At 59.4% G+C, this 20,900-nt stretch overlaps 2 protein-coding genes across 2 annotated transcripts in view; one reads left to right on the top strand and one right to left on the bottom strand.

Moving 5' to 3' along the window:
- The window catches only part of LOC122387601 (rho GTPase-activating protein 32-like), a 133,677-nt gene extending 113,529 nt beyond the window's left edge, over positions 1–20,148 (bottom strand). The window contains exon 1 of the mRNA XM_043377941.1: positions 19,971–20,148. The gene's annotated coding sequence lies outside the window, so the exon portion shown is untranslated. The remainder of the gene's footprint in view (positions 1–19,970) is intronic.
- On the top strand, positions 88–10,347 carry LOC122387600 (B1-hordein-like). The gene is made up of 2 exons (XM_043377940.1): positions 88–462; positions 10,231–10,347. The coding sequence occupies exons 1-2, from the start codon at positions 88–90 to the stop codon at positions 10,345–10,347; spliced, it is 492 nt and encodes a 163-aa protein (XP_043233875.1).
- Positions 20,149–20,900: the final 752 nt, after the last annotated feature.

Here is a 20,900-nt window from a genome sequence, read left to right as displayed (position 1 = left end):
GGAGGCAGGCGCATAACGCTTCACCGGCGACCGGCGCCGGCAGCGCCGGCTGGCTGCCTTAGGCGACTGCGCTCAGAATCCAGGCAGATGGTGTCCCGAGGGAGCCACGAGGAGAGCGGGGGACTGCGGACCGGGCGGCCCAGACGGAGCCAGCGCCGGGGAGATAGGACCAGACGGGACTGCGTGGCTGGGAGGCCCGGACGGAACCAGCGCCGGCCAGAAAAAGGACGGACGGCCGAGCCGTTCCCACAGAACCCCGAGCCGTTCGCAGAGGATCCCGAGCCGTTCGCAGGGGATCCCGAGCCGTTCCCGGAGGATCCCGAGCCGTTCCCGGAGGATCCCAAGCCGTTCGCAGAGGATCCTGAGCCGTTCGCAGAGGATCCCGAGCCGTTCCCGGAGGATCCCGAGCCGTTCGCAGAGGATCCCGAGCCGTTCCCGGAGGATCCCCTGGGAGGAGCGCGGGTGGGGACACGGCGGCAGCCTGTCTGCTCCACTGTCCGCTCCACTGTCCGCCGCGGCTGCCGCGGCACTTCACCAGCCCCGATGGTCGGGTGGCGTGTCTCGGTCCAGAACAAAGCGGTGTTAGAGGTGTCCGTTTCACGCCCTGCCGCCCATCACACGAACACCGGAGCCGGCCGGACCGGCACTAACCGGGGACGGCACGCACCTCGACACCGCTGTCCCGAGGGCAGACGTCCGGCGACCCACTGCGGCCCGGGAAGGCCGCGGCAGCTCGGCGCAGCTGACTTAGTGATGGGTGGAACACCATTACAACGTGCAGGGGGCTACCTGGCTTGGGCGATAAAGGGACGAGAACATCCTTAGCAACGTTAAAAAATCACCGGTTGCGTGCCTGGCGACAAGCAATGTCAGGCAGGTAGCTTCACTAATATACGTTCACTTCAGCCGGGATACTGTGCGAATGATGTGCAAGACAACGGTTGTCTTTCATTTCGTGACGAGTTGTATTTATCAAAATGCCATTTAAGCACAATGTGGAAAAGCTAAGCCACCGTTCACAGCCGCCGCAACCGGCAGCAACGTGCCGAGTCACACACAGGCCCGGATCGGCCGTATGTGCGGCACTCGGCACCTGCACAGTGTACGGCGTATCACGGCCGGTACGTGATCGAGCAGCTACCGTTACACGCTGCCGTGCGCGCGCCGCCGCCGGCCACCCGACACGTCCGCGGCCCAAACACGACCTTCGCACGGCGGCCGCTGCACCGCTGCCGTCCTCGGTCAGGGACCAGGGTACGGTCGGATACGGCGGGCACTGCCGCTGCGGCCGAGCCGGCCCGGCGCCTGCTGTGTGACCAAGCGGGAACCCACAAGCGCCGCTGCCCGCTACCCACAGAGCCGCTCAAAAGCCATATACGCCGCAGGTTAGCGTTTGACGGCGGTGAGCGCGCCCCCAGAGCCGGTGATGCAGCCGGCGGTTACAGCGGTCGGCAGCGCGTACCGCCAGCTCCCGGCCGCGTGGCGACGGGTTACGGCCGTCACCAACAGACGACAGACGAGCAGTGCCCGCCGTCTGCCGCCCCGCCCCGGCCCCGGTCTAATTCGGGCGACATCCGGCCACAGCCTCCGAAAGGGTGACTAGACACCCGGCGTGACGCCCCCACACATGGGACCGAGTCGGCGGTACCCGAGACAGCCACCGGCACTGGGCAGGATGGTCACTCGGTGATCCTAGACACAAAAACCAATCAAACTACCTACTTTTTGATAGAAATGGTCATGGTCTTGATGAAAGTCAGGAGTTATCGATAAGTTGAAACCCTTATCTAAAATAACGAGGTGATAGGGGTGGAATGCGTGATGAGTAGGTATGCATGTAGTTATATTCATGGAACCCCGAAATACCGCACACAACGAAACGTAGCATGAGCATTCAATATGTGCTCCTACCTTGGCCAAAACACAGAAGTCACTGAAGGACACTGGGGGTGTGGTCCTCTCGAGGAGGAGCTGGAGTCCCGGTGTGTGAACGGCTGGCCGCTCCGGGCGCCAGTAACCGGGGTGTGGTCCTCTCGGGGAGGAGATGGAGCTGTGGGTGTTAACTGTGGACCGCGGGCCGCTCCGGGCGCCAGTAACCGGGGTGTGGTCCCGTCGGGGAGGAGATGGAGGTAGGTGTTAACTGTGGACCGCGGGCCGCTCCGGGCGCGACCCCTGACGTCACCGGTCGGCGGCGTCAGACGATCAATAGAGGCGGCGGGCGTCTCTCAGCGCGCTGCTGGCCGGCCCGGACCCCGTGACCGGGGCAGGGCGGCGGAGGGCGCGGCGCAGCGAGACAATATTTAATCTCTGCGTCACAGCGAAACACGGGTAGCTGTCGCCCGGGGCGTGTAGAACTCATGTCACGAACGCGGTATCTGTGCACGGTAGCCGCCGTCCTGAGCCCGGTACGCGCCGTGACGTCCACCGACACATGTCGGTAATGTCAACAGATCAGTCACTGCAGCGTCGCCCCGTCCCTCGGGATACACGGCCGGGCCGACCCCTGCCTGTGGCCCGCGAGAGAAGAGCAACTTCGCTAGCAGTCTACTCGTATACGACAATCTTGGAGCTCCACTAGCTGGCTTCCGCAAGTCAGCATTCCAACTTTAGTTCCAGCTAGCAGTCAAAACTGACAACATGCCATATCCCTCATACACATGGACACGATTCGAGCCCACTGTCCCGCCCGTGAACTCAGGGGGAGATGGAGGAGCTGGCGGAGGAGACTGGCGACATTCCTCCGCCAGCTCCATAACCACTGTAGGCTGCAACAGGAGACAGCACAGTGCCTCACTGCATGCCAGCTCGAACGGAAAACAAACAAACACCAGCTGTTGGCCGCTGCACTACGCCGGGCAGCGCCGGGGAAGTGAGGTGGTGGTGAACCCCTGCCGGCCGCGTCAGTCATCCGCACCCATTACCCAGTCGGCAGCCCGGATCCGCCCGGACCCCGGGCCCGCTGTGACCGGGAGGGCGGGCAGTTCAGACCGGCCCCTGTCGCTGCTCCGGTGCAGACCGGCGCTGCTCGGAGCCGGCGGCACGGACGGAGACGGCGGCCCTGCCCCCGCGGCGGTCACGTGCGGCCGCGGACGGCGCACTCCTCGCCCGCTACCGAGCGGCGGCGTTCACACGTTTCGGCCGCCGGCGCCGCCGACGGCCGGCCGGCGCTCGGTGACAAAGGCAGGCCGCGCGCCCGATGGGAACCTGCCCGCGGGGTGAGCACACGAGACGCGCCCGCTGGAAGACGCCGCTGACGGCCGTCACTGCAGCCGGGCGCGGCTGACCCAGATGGTCCACAGGGTGTGACCTTGGCTGGCAGTGAACAATGGGGAGCCATACCGCACCTGGCGCGGCCCGCGGCACCAACTGCACCACAGCGGTCACCAGCCCGTGCAGGGAGGCCGCTGACCTGACCGGTGGACGGGTCAGTGTGCACTGTGTATCTCTCCGCCGGGAGCGCCGCCCGCCGGGCGGCACGGGGCGCCGCGGTGAACAGCCCGCGGCGCCCCGTGCCGCCGGTTCGGGCCGCCCAGACGCAGCGGCGCGGCGCCCTGAATGACGGCAGCGGAGTCCGCTCGGCGCCGGCGCCACGTTTTCCCACCGCGACCGGCCGTGACGGACGGCACAGCGAGTCCGTCTCCCCCCCCCCCCCATCCAGCGCGGCTTGTTTATCGTCGGCGGCCACTCGGGTACTCTCCACCAAACGACGCATTCACCGGCCGCCGGCGAAAGCCCAGCCCAGCGAGGTAAAACAGGCCTGCAACAAAACACAATGCAGGTAGAAACCGGCGGCGAGTAAAAGCGAGTCCGTCATCGCCGGGAAACTCGCCACAGTTGGGCTGCCACATGCTCTACTGACTCCACGACGGCGGCCCGGACTGGTGACGGCACACGGCGGCCGCAGAGGCGCGCCGGCCGAGCCACGGCGGGCCGCGCAGACCGGGCCACGGCGGGCCGTACTGCCACCAGCAGCCGGCTGTCCCCGCCACTGACCCCACCCGACGTCTCAAACCAGACAGTCCAGGTAGCTGAGATAATAAAAAGTGAGGGCAAGTCAAATGGAAGCATTACTTCATGACTATTAGATAAAGCAGAACCCCGTTAACACGACAGTTGATCGATAAATATGCCCGGTAGCGTCGTTGCCCCCCCCCCCCCCCGTCGTAGTTCTGTCAGAGGCGGAAGGAGGTCTAAGCTATGCCAGGGCCTTTTCTATCAAACCAGCCGTCTGCGGCCTGCCGGCCACAGTTCGTTAGGCAGCGTCCTCGCTCCGTCTCCGCTCCGTCCGCGGCGTAATCTCTGCTCCGTCGCCGAGCCCCACCCGGCTGTGGTCGGGCGTCGGCGCTTCCCGTGACAAAGTGACGGGCCATCGCGTGACACGCTCCATCGCCCACGCAGTGTCCCCGGCGGCGGCGGCTCTGCGGAGCGGCGCGCGCGGACGACGGAAGGTCGCAGGGTCACCGCTCTGAGGCGCGGAGCCGGAAGCCGGATTGCATCAGCTGCTATCACACCTGAGTTGACGGACCAGAGTACACGGCCGACGCCACCCGAGCTAAGCAGCTGGAGCGGCCGGTCCACAGCCCCGCAGGCGGCCGGAGCTGAACGAAATGAGTGTGTCAACAATGGAGAGCTCGACATACGCCCGGTCTGGCAGGCGGCGTGGAAATCTGGTATGCGACTGGCACAGAAAACGAGAGCCACAGCACAGCCGAATGGAGGAATGTACCGAAATGACGACACCGGTACCAACAAGGCAGACAATGCCGCTCAGGCCAACGGCACGCCGGCAGGGGCGTCCGCGGAGGAGCAGAGCTCGAGCTGCTGAGGCGAGGGAAATACGCCGCCATGAGCCGGCTTTACGCACAGTCCCCAGTAAAAAACGGAGAAACGCGCGCGGCGGGCGGCGGTGCGGCACGACGCGCTCCTGGAAAGTCGCTGGCGAGGTCGGCCGGTCCACGGAGGTGCCACCGAGCCACCGGCGGACCGGAGCTCGTACAGCCGCCGGGTCCAATCACTCACCATGACCAGCGGCGAGCCGGTGACACCTGCGCCGCCGCCGACCCAGCCGACCTGAGCCGGCGCTGCCACCAGCCAGGGCGGCGGCCGCCCCCCACAGCGGCCTTTCACCGGGCTGTGGCGGCCGACTGTGTGCATCACCCGCTCAGCTTTGGTGGGCGACGGCGCGGCCACCGGCGGCATTTACGGTCCGTGACCCGGCGGCCCGTAAATACCGTGACCCGGCGGCCCGTGAGCACCGTGAGCCGGCGGTCCGTAAATAACGTGACCCGGCGGGTTAACTCCCATCTCCGAGTCTCACCACATCGTGATATTAGCCGTGAGCGAGAAGCCTCGGCCCTGAAAAGAACCCGCCTGAAAGGAGACAGCTGCTCTCAGAAGATAGTTAAATTCGGTATCTGCTTTCGGAGTTTTTCGTTATCAGCAAAGGGACGAGTCTCCCTTCATTTGCACATTTCATGAGAAGACAAATGAAAACTACAAAACTTGAAGTTACAACACGCAGTAAAATTAGTGGAAGAAGAGGATTACCATGGGGTAGCGTCGGTGCAAAAGGATGTGGAATATGTATCATCCCACGGATAACAGCGAATACGGCTCTCGCGGGCCAAAGCGAAGCCCCGGGGCCGTTATCTCAATCAACTATCAGCAGTGTGGGCTGGGCGATGGTACGCGCGACGACTTTGTAGCCGACGCCGTCACCTGCCTTGGACAGTATCCAAATTCCAAAGCCACACCAATCCCTCATCTGAATGTGGCTGTGGGCCCATGAGGCTGTGTGGGACTGCGAGGGCGCCATTGCTATTCAGCAGCCGGTGCGCCGGGGGGACCCTCCATAGTTCTCCCAAACAGCCCGCCTGCGGACGCTGGGACGGCGGCGGCGCCATCGCGTATGCCGCTCACCACATGGGCCGCTTTGCTGCTCCTTTTTTGGGAGATCGGGCGGCCGCTCGGTGCGATGTATGTCCCATAACGCCGAGTCTGAGCCGCATGCAGCCAGCCGGAGTGACGCCGATTGAGCGAGGGAGTGGGGTCAGCTGAATCAGCCAGACATTCCCTTAAATTTGAGAGAAAGGGATCGTGTGCCACCAGCGGCCAAGGGAATCCCAGGATCTTAGCTTGGCTTCCCATATTGCAGTCCTGAATGCACTGGTCGAGCACGATGCACGCCGTCAAAAGGTGTTGCTCGAAAATGCATTGGAGCCTGGAGCCCAGCACAACCAGCACAATAGTCAGCCAATATAGACACATCACCAGTGCATGCCGTGAACTTCTGCAGACCATCCAGTAGCAGCGAACGATCCCCGAGGAGAGATAACAGATGTGTCAGCGGAACGGTGACACGCTCTCCCGCCCGCCATGACCGCGGCTGAACGGACGCGCCAAGTGAACCCCCGCTCACATCATCCTACCTACCAGTCACTGTAAGCCCCAGAAACCCGCAGCCGCTGGAGCCCCTGATTCACCATCACGGGATAAACAGACGTAGCTAGCACACGTCAGAGGCTTCTTGGATCGCTGGGAACGTGACGACAAAATGTCGACCCACGTCCAAAGCAATAATGACATTATACATACTGCCATCGATGCCCCCGGACCTATTAAAGTCTCCGGTCCTCAGCCTGAACAAAGCGACCATCAGCCGACGAAATCGATCCGTGGGTCAAAGGGTCGGGTGGTTCCTGCGCACCGCGGGACATCCGGTGCCGGGTGGTACAGGGGCGGAGCGTCTGGCCAGCGGGCTGGTGCACCGGCCGCACCTCTCGCATTAGACGCGCGACAGCCCCATGGCCGCCGCGTACACGCGCCATATGCGCCCCCGCTCCTCCCGCGGTGAGCCAGTGGAGCGCGCGCCGCCACTTTGCATCGACGTTTGGCCTGCAGCTCCGGTAGTCGCCGGAGCTGCCGGCTGCTGGAATTCCTGGCCCCGGCAATGGGTCGAGGCCCGAGGGGAAGGTCAGCCAGACCTCAGGCAAAGCACAGGGTTGTGCTCATCGTGCGCTGTTTGACCGGGGAATAAATTGACCAGGAGCGTCACCATACGAAGTAACTGATATTCTCGACAGCCGACACACGTAAAATCATGCCACGGCAATCATCACGACAGAGCACCGTATCTATCAGTCCCAGGAGAAACCGATCATGTCCAGCTGACATTGGACCCGCATTATTCACATCTCCCTTCACACCCCGTATGCAGTAGCGGCGGAACACCTTCAATTAAGGGGGGGGGGCACTGCCGACTTTTGGTCCCATTCTATCCATGCAACGCCCATAGGGCTAATGTTAAAATGCCAAAATCAAAGGGGGGGGGGCACGGTGCCCCGGTGCCCTCCCCGTTCCGCCGCCTATGCCCATATGATGTCGTCCACATAATGTCAGCGGCTCCAACGTGCCGAGTCGGGGCGGCGTGCGGGCGACGGCCGCGGGTTGAAGGGACGGAGAGCGCCTCCACCCGCCGTGACGGCCACGCCAATCAAGCCGCCGCCGTGGCCGACGGCGCAGTCCGACCGTCCGTCCGTCCCTCCGTACGGCTGGCTGCCGGGGACATCCGAGCGAGAGCGGACCCGGCCGATTTCTCCGGCCCTCCCGGCAGCGGTCCGGCCGGCGTCAGAAACATGGCGGCCGATGGCGGTCCGTCCAGCCGTCAGCCGGTGCCATGTGCTGCTGTCACCGCCGAGACTCCAGCACACACCCACCGCCATCACCTCTCGGTGGATATACACTCAGCATGAGTGCCGTCTGGGTACTCCCCGAAACGACCCGTGGTGTTATCACACACAAGACACCCACAGCGCCACAGCGCGGTCTGGCACAGCGCCGCTCTGAGCCAGCTCATCCCGCCTCGGCCGGCCGTAAGCCTTTGCTGAGCCGCAATCAACACGTCACCGCCAAACAGCAGAGTCTGGCAGTATGGGACGGCGAGTGATGCCCGCCGGTCTCCGGCAGACGCGCCACTCTGGGTGACGTCAGGCGTGCCGTCCCCGACCCGTAACGGCCGTACGGACCTCCCCCAGGGAAATCATCGGCACAAAGCCAGACGGCGTCGGGCCGAGTGTATAGGAATATCGGCAGAGACGGCGGCCGCGCCAGCCTACATAAAAAATAACTCGGAAATTATATGGGCTCGAGCAGAGGAACTGCAGACAACTCATTTCCATACTTGCATTGATCGCTGATAAACAGTTCATCAGCAGCCCGCCAAAGTCCATGGAAGTCCCATTTCCCGGTCCAGAGCGCCCATAGTCCGCAGGCGGCCAGCGATGACAGTGTCGCCGGCGCGCGCTGTTCGTCCGCCGCCGGCGCTGGCCCAGATCCTGCGTCTGGCGGCCGGCGCGGCGGCCCGACGGCGGATCCTGTGACCCCGATGGCGGCCGGGTCACCGGCGGCCGGCGACGCACGGCCACATTCCAGGGCCGCGGCTCCCACCGGCCGACAACTCGCCCGCACTGGCAGTGTGCGTACCAGCCACGGTGTGATCGGGCTGGCCGCCGCCGGCAGCCGCTCACAGCACAGCCCGCCCGAGCGTCACACGCGTGAAAAGGAATACAAAGTAAAAATGCCACGGCGAGATACAGCCCAGTGGCGTGCTTCGCAGTCCACAAAACTGCTACCGCGTGCTCACACAGCGCTCCAGTGCACACTGCACGCCATTGCACTGTGCACAGCTGCACAGGGCAGCGCTGTGCACGCCCAGACCGCAGGCCATCAACTGCACAGGGCAGTGCCGTCAGATGGCTGAAAGTGAGACGTGATCTCGCAGTCGGACAGCCCCCGAGCGGCTAACTGAGTGAATTGGTCCTAATAAGGCTGATGTCCCCACCGCAGCTCAGCTCCGGGTGACGGCGACAGCCTCGTCTGCTGCGCAGCTGCGCGGCAGGCGCGGATACCCGGCCACATGGGCTCCGCAGCCACCGCCCAGAGCACGGCAGGGCGCTGTTCGCCGCCCCGAATGGTCGCCGACTCGCCACTCACACATCCTACAACAGCGGCCGATCGGGAACAATCGGCCCGCATCGACAGCACAGAGACTTTCCTCGAACTCCGAGCGGCCCGAATCGGCCCCTCGCCGCGAGGTGTACCGTCGGCCCGATTTGGAGGGCTGCCGCTGCCGTGACGGGCCGGTCTGCCGTTCGTGGAGCCGGTCTGTGCGCGACACGGCAGTCTGTCGGCCATAGGGGCCGGTCCGCAGGGACGGGGGCAGTGCGAGCCGCCGGCACCTGTGCGCCGGCACAGTCGCAGCCGCCCACACCGCCACCCGCCAGTCCCAGACCGGACGGACGGACCCGCGACGGACGGACCGACCGACCGATCGACCGACGGACGGACGGACGGACATCATAATCGGCCGAGATAGGAATCCCGGACGGACTCCGGCCGGACGACATGTGACGCGGACGCCGCTCGGCCCAGGCCGGCCAGCATGAGTCAGAGCATCTGCATTTAGATCGACAAACGGGACAAACGACACTTCCCGGAGGTGGCCCAGTGTCGCGTCGTCCCCGCACCTGTCCGCGCCGAATCGCTCGACAAGTTTCAGAGCCGCTTTATACACGCTTTATAGGTAGTTATATGACGCTTGTAAGTATAGATGGGCAAGGAACAATGAAAAACAAAACTTGAAGTCTTTCTAAGCAGTTGCACAAAACGAAAAATGAGCGAGTGGAACGCTAAAACGCTGCTGTCAAGCGCCATACCTGAAAGCTCGAGAGCAACAGCCTAACACGAGAATGGCGACAAAACAGATCGACACCGGCTACGCAAAACCATCCGCCATCACGCCGCGACATTCAACAGACACCCTATGATTGTTCGGATACAATCAAATCCAGCCCTGCGCAGTGCGCTTAGTGTCGACTGTCGTTAATAATTGAACAGCAGGTGTCCGGATTCCATTGATTCAGCCGCGCGGGGCGCGATCCCGGCCTCCGGACCGGGGCGGGTCCGAGCTAATCAATGTCTGCCGCTGCTCCCGCCCGCCACTGCCGGAAACACCTGCCAGGGTAGTCCTGCTCACTGTCATATAGCCAGCCAGCAGTACCTTCAGTGTCGCAGAGCAGGCCAATCGGCCGTCGACAGTAAATCCACTGCCGCCTCCCAAAGCCAGAATCCTCATTAGTCAGCAATCGCCTGCTTTGAGCGGTCCCGGCCGTTGTTCTAGTAGGTGACCAGTAGCTCTAGTGGCCCTCACCTTCCTCCCCCACCGTCCTGCAGTGTACCCAGTCACAGAGCGGCCTTCGGCCCACCCCGGCCAGCCAGCTGCCCGGCCCGGCGGCCCGCCCGCTGCAGCCGACATTGGCCGACGGCGCCCGGCCGGCGCCGCAGCTGTAAATGGCGTACCGATGACAGCTCTGGTCGGGCGCCATCGCCGGTCAGGTGAGGCCGTCACGGCCGGCGGCGCGGTCAGGGACGGGAGAGTTCCGCCGGCGCGGCGGTCAGCCGGTGGGAGACATAGCTGACGGCCTCCAGAGTCCAGGAAGACTAGTGACTAGTGAGCGATCTCGCCCCGGCACCGTCCGCAGCCGAGTTCGGGGTGCGCAGCCACGGGCAGGGCAGCTGCCGGCACACAGTCACTGTGAGCACAGTGCAGCTGTCCGCCCGCAGGCAGCGCCAGCGGTGGCCCACAGAGCTCTGCATTGCATGGCAGCATGAGCCACCCGGCCGGCCGACCCGGCAGCCGGCGGCGGACGGGGCAGGAGGAAACGGCCTCGCGTGCCGGCGGCCTCGTGTGCCATCAGTGATACCCGTCCCCGGCGGTCAAAAATGGTAGGAAGCCAAATCAAGAGCACGCTGGAATGCGAAACAGGTGCTTATCAAGCCACCGCTGTCATTGGAATTGGTTTAACAGCAAAGAGCATCAGCATTAACAGCACAACTAGCAGGACAAATCTGTAATCGAGGAACAGCACCACAGCACAGCACGTTGAACAGACGGGTAAATTCCGACAGCACCGACAGGAGGCCGGTAGTCGGCGATATCGCCCTTCCTACCCCTATCACGCCCTGGGCCGGCCCGCATGGGTCGTCCGCGCGGTGACCCGGCCGGCAGCCAGCCTGCTGCCGCCGGATCGGCCGATAGGCGAGGTTCAGTTACCTGCTGGGTGTCCGAGCCGCCGGGGGTGGGGCTCGCCGGCCGCCGACCTCAGCTGCTGTCGATGTCACCGGCGTCACCCGGCCGGCCGCGCTGCGTCTCACAGAAATAGCGCCGCCGCCGCCGCTGTGCGCGCGGCCGCCGCCCGCCGGTCACAGCGCGTCGCTGTCGTCGGCGGCGCGTCGGCACCGACTCGGCGGCGGCGCGGCCGCACCGAGCCGGCCGGCTGGGTCGCGGGCTCGGCCACCGAGCGGGCTCAGCCAGTCACCAGAGCGGGTGCGCGCCTCACCCCGACATCACCATCTCAGCGGCGTACTTCCCGGACACCACAGCCGTCGCACTGCACACCAGCCGTCCCTGGCCGCCGCACTTGCACAGTCGCCGTCCTGCCGCCCTGCACACGGACACCGGCCGCGCTCCCCCGTCACGTGCTGCCGCCGCCACGCCACGCTCGGCACTGGCGGCGGCGGCGGCGGCGAGGCAGCGGCGACGGCGGACCGGGCGGGTCTCACCGGCGCGGCGGCTCAGCCGCTCCACCGTCCACAGAGATAGAGAAACTCCACACGCCAGTCGGCGCTCGGCAGATAGGAAACAGCGAGAAAAAGAGACTGAAAATCTGGGGAAGGCAACGGCTGGACCATGCAGAATGAGCAAGAGCATGAGCACTTGAAAGACAACGTAGCCGTTCGGCACCGGCAGGGGGCAGTGCGGTGGCGTCTGCTCTTAAATTCAGATCAGGTGAAGCCTCCCACCGGTATGTCGAATTTCCTCAGAGCAGTGACGGAACACACCAGAGTGGAGAGGATGCGGCTGCGAAACACGGCTCGGATGCTGCCGGCTGCCGCATCGCAGCACTGCGTGAGGTGCCGGCCGGGCGACCCGTCCCTGATCGAGCTCCCGTATACAGCCGACCGAGGTGCCGGGCCCTGGCCGCAAGACGGCCGGCGCGGCGGTGACGTGTCCTTCAGAGCGGCACACATCGGCGCCGGCCTCCGGAGGCCGTGCAGCGCCGGCACAAAAACCGTCACCTAACGGGCGGCCGACGCGGGCGCGCGCCGCCGCCCGCCGGCCCGTGCCAAAGGTCCCGCGCCGCGCGCCGACACCCACCGTACGCGGCAGACACGCCCCGACCTGGTGCACACCCACCGTACGCGGCAGACACGCCCCGCCCTGGTGCACACCCACCGTACGCGGCAGACACGCCCCGACCTGGTGCACACCCACCGTACGCGGCAGACACGCCCCGACCTGGTGCACACCCACCGTTCGCGGCAGACACGCCCCCGACCTGGTGCACACCCACCGTTCGCGACAAACACGCCCCGACCTGGTGCACACCCACCGTACGCGGCAGACACGCCCCGACCTGGTGCACACCCACCGTACGCGGCAGACACGCCCCGACCTGGTGCACACCCACCGTTCGCGGCAGACACGCCCCCGACCTGGTGCACACCCACCATTCGCGGCAAACACGCCCCGACCTGGTGCACACCCACCGTTCGCGGCAGACACGCCCCCGACCTGGTGCACACCCACCGTTCGCGGCAGACACGCCCCGACCTGGTGCACACCCACCGTACGCGGCAGACACGCCCCGACCTGGTGCACACCCACCGTACGCGGCAGGCACGCCCCGACCTGGTGCACACCCGCCGTTCGCGGCAGACACGCCCCGACCTGGTGCACACCCGCCGTTCGCGGCAGACACGCCCAGACCTGGTGCACACCCGCCGTTCGCGGCAGACACGCCCCGACCTGGTGCACACTCGCCGTTCGCGGCAGACACGCCCCGACCTGGTGCACACTCGCCGTTCGCGGCAGACACGCCCCGACCTGGTGCACACTCGCCGTTCGCGGCAGACACGCCCCGACCTGGTGCACACCCGCCGTACGCGGCAGGCAGGCCCCTGACCTGCGCGCCGGCGTGTGGACGCTGTGTACTGTATACAGAGCTCACCGACGGCGGTCCCTTAGAAACACGAGTACTGGTGGAAGCCTGGCCGACATCAGCTCAAGCTCACCGATTTCTGAATGACGGGAAAAGAGCCGGCGATGGTGGGCGGCAAACCAATCCAGTGAACACATACAGGTAACAATAGAAGCCAAACACTTTTAGGATATTAATTAGATACCGTTACCGGAAAACCGTAAAGCCCATGACCCAACCTTGCCACCCTTCTTAGAAACATATGAGAGGAACACTTATTCGAATTTGGTAAACGCAGCAAGAGAATCCTACATGCTGACAATCTTCCCGTGAATTCACTTATATGCAGCGGCGTTCACTGGTAAACCCAGACCCCGGGCGCCCTGTTCAGCGCGTCCCTGGCGGTGCTGCGTGCAGCCCCTCTGGCGCTCTGCCCGGGGTGTCTGCGCCGCCGCCGGTGACTCGGCTGCTTACAAAGAGCGGCTTGTTACCCAGTCGCCGCCTCGCAAACGGGCGATGACATACAGAGCACGCCCGCGGAACGGCGTGGGCCGGGCGGCCTGCAACCGGCGCCGCACCGCGCACAGACGTCCTCAGCGGGCCCATTGTTTTGGCCGGGATTCGGCTCACAATTTTACCGCACTGTAATGAGCCGGTCCACACAGCTGGGGTCAGCGGAAGCACTGCGGCCATTCCGTGTGCGCAAAACATAGCCGGTTCGCGACCAGGCACGCTGTTTGCAAGGTGGCGCTCCAAAACTGAGAATATCCGGGCTCGTCCCGCTCAATAGCCTACTGGGTTTGACATATTGGGAGCAGCGCTGGACAAATGGGTCGATTTGTTCAAGTACAAAACCTATACATGTTTCGGCCTGCCAGAGACCACAGGCAATTGATTGCAACTAGCCACACTTGCAAACGAACGGCACAAGACGAATCACTACACGGTAGACGCCCGCGACGAACGGCTAGTCAGTGAGCAGCGCCACAGACACGAAACAGCGCGCTCCTCAACCCCCCGTGAGTGTCCCACTCGTGTTGGACGGTGGGCAGGCACGCAGTGACTCGCGTTGGAATAGCTTCCCGTCCGCCGCCCGCAGCGCTCTGACGCCGTCGCGTCGGGTCGGAGCCGCGCTGCCGAACGCCTTGACGTGTTTACTCCGCGGTGACTGTCTGCTGGGGAGGGCGAGTCGCCGACACCGACGGATGGGGAGGGGGACGGGACCAGCTCGGAAAACGGCAGCCGCGTCAGCGCCGACGGAGCCGCCGACCTACAGACAGACTACAGCCAGCACACCTCCAAGGACATATCTACAGACAGACCTAAGACCCAACAGCCAGAGACGGACCGGCGGACCAACAGACCGACCTAGCAGCCAGCAGACATCCACGAACGGACATACAGACAGACCCCACAGCCCGCAGACAGACCGACCGACGGGCCAGCCCGGGCAGACAGGCACAATGGTCAGTCAAATTATCAGCTGAGGGACCGCCGCTCAGTCCGGGCAGGATTACTCAGTCCGGGCAGGATTACTCAGTCCGCCGTCCGAGGACGGAGCTGGCGGCTCGAGGGCGACGGACCGGCCGCCGACCACCTCGCGGGTCAGCCGATCGGCCACCGACGGACGGCACGAGCGGCAGCACATCCCGCAGTATCACCCCGCCGTGCTGGAGCCGCGAGGTGGCGCCTGGCCGAGCGCTGCCCGCCACCATCCACGGCACAGGACACACCGAGGGCTGGTCCCGCCGACCCAGAGGCGGCTCCACGACACAGCCGTGACGCCAAGAGCCCCATGTGGCAGACGCAGGACCGTGCCGGGCGCACCCAGACACTGGGGTTAGACGCCTCAGTCAAGTGCAGAGATACCTGGCTGCAGACACTCCAATATTTGTGTATGATATGGTGAATACTTATGGCGGATTTAACAAGTAAATAAGTAGGCACTTTGGTATGAGCTGCAGCTGAAGAGCCCGGCACATAGTTATACAAGATAAGCAGAGGTACCCATATCCACTGAGTCAACAATGACACACGATTCAAAGGCACCGGGGAAGTGGACTCGTGTAAGAACATCAGTCAACACCACACATTCAGCCTGGAAATCACCAAAAGCCTGGCGTTCCCTGACGTGGTGGCACGGTCAAAGTCAACGCCTCCCGGGACAGACACCGTGCGGAACCACGGCCGGTTAGCGCGCCTCCGACCGACCACAGCCACCGCCCCGAGACCTGACCACTGGTCAGTGACGGGACATGGCACGCCTCCGACCGACCACAGCCACCGCCCCGAGCCCTGGCCACTGATCAGTGACGGGACATGGCACGCCTCCGACCGACCACAGCCACCGCCCCGAGACCTGGCCAGTGACGGGACATGACACGCCTCCGACCGACCACAGCCACCGCCCGAGACCTGGCCAGTGACAGGACATGGCCGGCAGCAAACCTGGAGCCTACCAGGACCATCAACAACGCCCACAAAATGTCCAGGGAAAATAATACGAGGACTTTCTGGGCGCACAAGAAGGTACCTTACAATTATCGAGCACTCTTCCAGGCAGGGAGCTCCCCATCCTATGCGTACTATGTACTCTCCATCGTATCGTGTCAGACATTGTGATATTTATTCACTTTCGATGACAACACAAGCAACAAGGGACTAAGAGTTATTGCCTACTGGCCAATAAGCACAATGAAAGGCATGGACATTGTTTAATAACTCTAATGTTAAAAATAGTTACCTTTTGTAAAGTTTGGGTCACAACCCACACACCTGCTACCTACAGGGTGTCCCATAAGTTCCTTCTCACCTAAATTTTTCTTTTAGAGGCTCTCTTATTTAAAGCCACGCTTAATTTATTTTGTAACTGAGCTTTTGGGGTTGCCATGGCAACTGTGAATGTGCTCCACGGTAAATAATTCGTCTAGACAAAATATTTTTTGCCAGAGAGTTCAGGGGGATGTCACTACTTTGCTTCGCCATAGGTCCAGTACTGATGTCGTCGGTTTCGATCCCGGTGACGTCAGTGCTGTCTACATCCGGGAACTTATCGCACTTTGTTCTCATTAGAGGTGGCCATATTGTTTTGTCTCGTGACGACACATTTGCGTCATCGGGATCGAAACTGGCTGTAAACAAATCGCTCAGTGTCGCTACCTACTATATATGGCCTTGAGAGAGTTCACTTCCTTTGGAGACGGCTTACGCCGCAACATAGAGGTCTCTGATACGGGAACGTCTCGGTATTTAGACCGCACTGGGCCATTCACGACGGTTGAGGGTGATTGAGGCCATCCAGTATGTAGCCAATGTCTGTCGCTAACTGGACGCACAGTCAACAAGTGACGCCGATGATTTGTCGGGAGTCAATCGCTCCAAGTTTATGCTCTTTTTTTGTCAGCTTTCACGAGTGAGCCATGTGGCCAAAACTGTGTGGCGCCAAAATGGCCGTCAAAAAGGTCTTAGCGTTAGAAAGTTGGTAAACAGGCTTTTCAGGATGCATTGCCAGCTGTCTAAGAGTATCATTTCGGGGTACTATATAATACTGAACGAGGCCGGTGTAAATAAATTTTCAAGACCGAGGTCCTTACTGGATTTTTGAACGAGGCCGAAGGCCGAGTTCAAAAATCAGTAAGGACCGAGGTCTTGAAAATTTATCACCGGCCGAGTTTGGTATGTATTTTACTGTATGCCAACGATAAATTTATGTTCTGGACCGAAGCTCTTAGCCGACTTAGGAACGAGACCATCCCAAAATGTTGGCTTAAGTGCAAACTGGTAATGCATTTTTGACCGTGGTCAATTTGCTTACACCAGTTATTACCACACCCCTCCGGCTAATGTATTTGAATAGGCCAGGCATACAGTAACTAACTCAAGGTCACTTAAGCTCTACTTACTGGAGGGCTCAAAACAGTCAAAAACGTCTTAAAATGGCCAAACATGTGTTTCGTTATGCCTGAGGCTAAAAAAAACTGGAGGGCCGATAACATCAATGTGGTCATCTGGACTACCTAGTCCGTGCTCGAGATGAAACACCCGTCCAAACCCCAAAACGGTCCCATATGGGCGACGGAAAAGGCCTTTGTGTCATCCAGCTTTATTCCTATGCATAAGGCCAGGGTCACGGTAATGTGGAGTGATATGCGTCCAGACACTGATCACGTTGCGATTGATGCTCCAGAAACAGTCTTGGGACGCAGAATGCTTCTCCAAGAAGATCTAGGAGGAGTTTCAGCTTTCTAGCTTAACTCGAACCGCAAGTATGACCACATTTTTTTAGAAGAAAATGGCATCCGGGAGGTCGTAGGCCCATCTTCAAGCAAGACAGTGCATCAGTGCAGAGGTCAAGCAAAGCATAAAAGCAGTGCCAGGAGACTGTGATAGGCGTGTGTGGCAAGATCACATCCCAGGCAACTCATCGGATCCAAATTTCATAAAAATGTGTTGGGAATATTGAAATCGAGGCTCGTCGAAGCGAAGCGGTGTTCCAGCATTGAGGAGCTCACGGCGCATGCCAAGTCAGTCTGGGCTAACTTCAAGCCTGCTATGCTGCCAAACATGCCGGTTGGCATGTCGCAGCATGTCATCACGTGTTTGCCTATGAAATGGGGAGCACATTGAGGGGTTATAAACATATCAAAACGCAATGTACTATGTTTTACATGCAAATAAAAGGTGAGAACGAACTTATGGGACACCCTGTATATTGACAACAAATTAAAGCATTTGTTCACTGAACACTGTAGGGACACCAGACAAGAGTCATTAAGAAAGCAAGCCATTCACAACATTATTTATTATTGTTAAGGGGTTTTTGGGCGCTTGGACTACAGTGGCCATCGGCGCTGTTGCCGACAAACTGCACTAGGTAGTTGGTGTTGCGGCTCATTTCGGCTCTGATCGTAGCTGCCGGGCCGGGCCGACTCGTGATCCCGGCCGGCGCCGCTCCACGCCGCCGCCGCCCCCATCCCCCTGCCATGCCGCCGGCAGATGGGCCGTCCTCGAGAGAGTTTATGGCAGTGATCGGGTGACGGGACGCTTCTCTCTCCCTGCGACCGTGTTCTACAGCTGCAGTTGTATGAAAGGATGCGCTGTTACCGGAGGGACTGACCCGGGGGGAGGGGGTGGGCTGGCGTGGCGTCGCACGTGGAACAGTGTCCCCGGCGGGTCGGAGCCGTTAGGCCGACATGTGCCGACCGCGTGGTAGGGTTACCAGGACGCTGTGTAGTGTGTAGCTTCTTTGTTATTTCATCACTTCCGTCGCCATCTGTGTCCTCCCGACCCAGTACATAAACGGGGCGGGAGCAGCCCTCGCCCTCACTTCTTTACTTTTCGGCGCCGAGAGAGCACTGCCTCGCTCTCTCTGGCCAACTCTTCTTGTCAGTGATACTGTGTTGTCATCGCCTATTCGCCATCTGCAATACTCACCAGTTCGGAAGAATCTTGTGTTTGTGAATGGTGAAGAGTGGAGTGCAGCGGCGGATAAGAGCACGGGGAGAGTGGCACACAGTTCGCACAGTCTTCTATTTCACGGTGACCGGGTCTACTTATCATTCCTATCTGATTCCTTATTTTCCTAATACCTCTTGCTCTCTGAAAAGAGGGTTCCTTTGTCTCTCTGTAAAGAGGGCTCTATATTTAGGTCTTAACATGCTCTCTGTAAAGAGGGTTCCTTTGTCTCTCTGAAAAGAGGGCTCTGCATACCCTTTTAGGTCTTAACATGCTCTCTGTAAAGAGGGTTCCTTTGTCTCTCTGAAAAGAGGGCTCTGCATACCCTTTTAGGTCTTAACATGCTCTCTGTAAAGAGGGTTCCTTTGCCGCTCTGAAAAGAGTGCTCTTAAACCTTGATCCAAAATTATATCCATTCATATAGCATCCACTTCTTATATTATAAATTCCCAATTTCGCCTCATTACCATATCAACCTATATCCTGTCAGGCCCCGGTCGCCACACCAAATGATGCGAGACGTCAACACACACACAGTTATACAGTCCACTGAGTCAAGTTGAAGAACGTCTGCAACAGGCGCCATTATTGTTAAAAATGTTTCCATATAGGCACCTATGTGAAATTTGAAATAACTAAACGCTTAACATTGACAAAGAGACATACCTAACAAAGAGACTGGTGAAATTTAAGTACATACTATTGCAACAACCCAAGCATGGAAACCCATGTGATTTTATGATGCTCCCAGATCCCAGTTTTCTGCATGTAATTTTGCATTTAAGCAACATTTCAGCAAGTGCCTAAGCTAGTTACCACTAATCACCCTCCCACCTGCTTCCTCATTCATGACCAAATGTCATGGGTCCCTGGAGAAAAATCTACAAATAAAAGCAGAATCAGTAAAAAAAAAAGGTCAGGGCCAGCCTCCAGTTGCATAAAAGGGTCTAAATTTACCTTAACAGTGGCATCAATTTACAATGAATAGGTACCTACCTACCTACTCTATCTAGGTATTCAACAGTGCCCTTGCTTGAGAGCATGTGGAAAACAAGTCAGGCCAGTCAGTCGGATCAGCAATTGAGACCATGCAGCATTTGAGGGGCACTACCCAGCAGCAGCTCTTTGCTACACTTCACTAGCTATGTATGTACTTTGTCACTCTTTGTTAATCAATGCAATAGCTTTGTATTGTTCCTGTGGTTACATTAAAAACATTAATAAACACTCAACTCAGTAGCAGTAAAGCAGGCATCACACTTTTTTCAACCAGGGAGAGGTGCTGTAGGTTAGGTTGTAGGTTGTAGGTTTCAGGTTTAGGTGGTAGGTTTTAGTTTGTAGGTTGTAGGTAAGGTTAAGTTAGGTTTGATTAAGTTTGGTTTGATAAGAAAGTATGTCTGGGTATAGTGTGTCTCCTTGGTTGCAAAAAAGCAAGTGTGACACCTGCTTTACAGCTAGGTACCCAACACACCAACTCACCTTCTTCAGAGCTGTCCTGTGCAGAAAGCTATCTTGACAGTCTTCCCTTCGGAGTTCAAATATTATCACCATGAATTGTCATGATGAGCATTTGTCAATGATTTTACCAGAATTACAGTTCAGCCTGGTTATTGCCTTGATAGGTAACTGTAATGAAGGTAAGTTATCAGATATAGTTCAAAATAAGGCCCCGGCCTTCGAGTAAGGTTAAAGGGACCCTCCCACCTTCAAACAAGTTAATGGAATTAGAATATAAGTGATGTCCCCGGGTTCAAAAAGATCAACAATGAATATCTACCTAATTTCACCAAAAAATATACACTGGTTTTCAAGATATTACTTTTACTTTTGTTTACTTTTTGGGACCTGCGCTGTTCCTACGACGTCATTTGGAAGCAATAATTTGGCGTCCTTAAACTAAAGTGCGGCAGATATTGCAAGCAAAGCAGCATATACCAGTCACCACCACATTTTACTGATAGTTATAGCATAAAATTTAAAAAAAATAGGCCTCTGCTGATGTCACAAATTCTAAGAGGGCATTCATATCCCCCTTACAATCTGAAAACTGCAATTTTGAAATTAAATATCTCTGAATTAAAGCAGTTCTCGATGTTGTGGGTGCCCGGCCAAACTGAAACCGGTAAGTGCAAGCCATTAGCCAGGGACCCCAACTTGCCAATCTCAACTCAAAACTAATGTTAGGATGGGATGGTCACTTTAATTACAGAACATGAACAATTCACTGTAATTTAATCCAAGTCAAGGCTAAAAACCTCCCAAGCTTCAGCTGAGCTTGAGCTGCGCTGATCTGGAGGAAAAGTCACGGTAATGGTAATGCTCATATCTATTTCCGAGGTCAGTGAAGCCAACCTACCGAAACTAGGTACCAATCACAAAAGCAGTTCACATTAATTTAAAGGTGAATTA

Source organism: Amphibalanus amphitrite, unplaced genomic scaffold (genome assembly GCF_019059575.1).
Source record: "Amphibalanus amphitrite isolate SeventyFive unplaced genomic scaffold, NRLGWU_Aamphi_draft 000291F_arrow, whole genome shotgun sequence".
NCBI classification, from domain to species: Eukaryota; Metazoa; Arthropoda; class Thecostraca; order Balanomorpha; family Balanidae; genus Amphibalanus; species Amphibalanus amphitrite.
Note: the sequence above shows the minus strand (reverse complement) of the source record. Positions and strands in the feature narration are given on the sequence as shown.

What these genes read in the sequence shown, in the direction of transcription:
- LOC122387600 (XM_043377940.1), top strand. Translation starts at nt 88, where the DNA reads ATGGTGTCCCGAGGGAGCCACGAGGAGAGCGGGGGACTGCGGACCGGG. An exon ending in ATCCCCTGGGAGGAGCGCGG is followed by an intron (nt 463 to 10,230) that starts GTGGGGACACGG and finishes ACCGTCCTGCAG; the next exon opens with TGTACCCAGTCACAGAGCGG.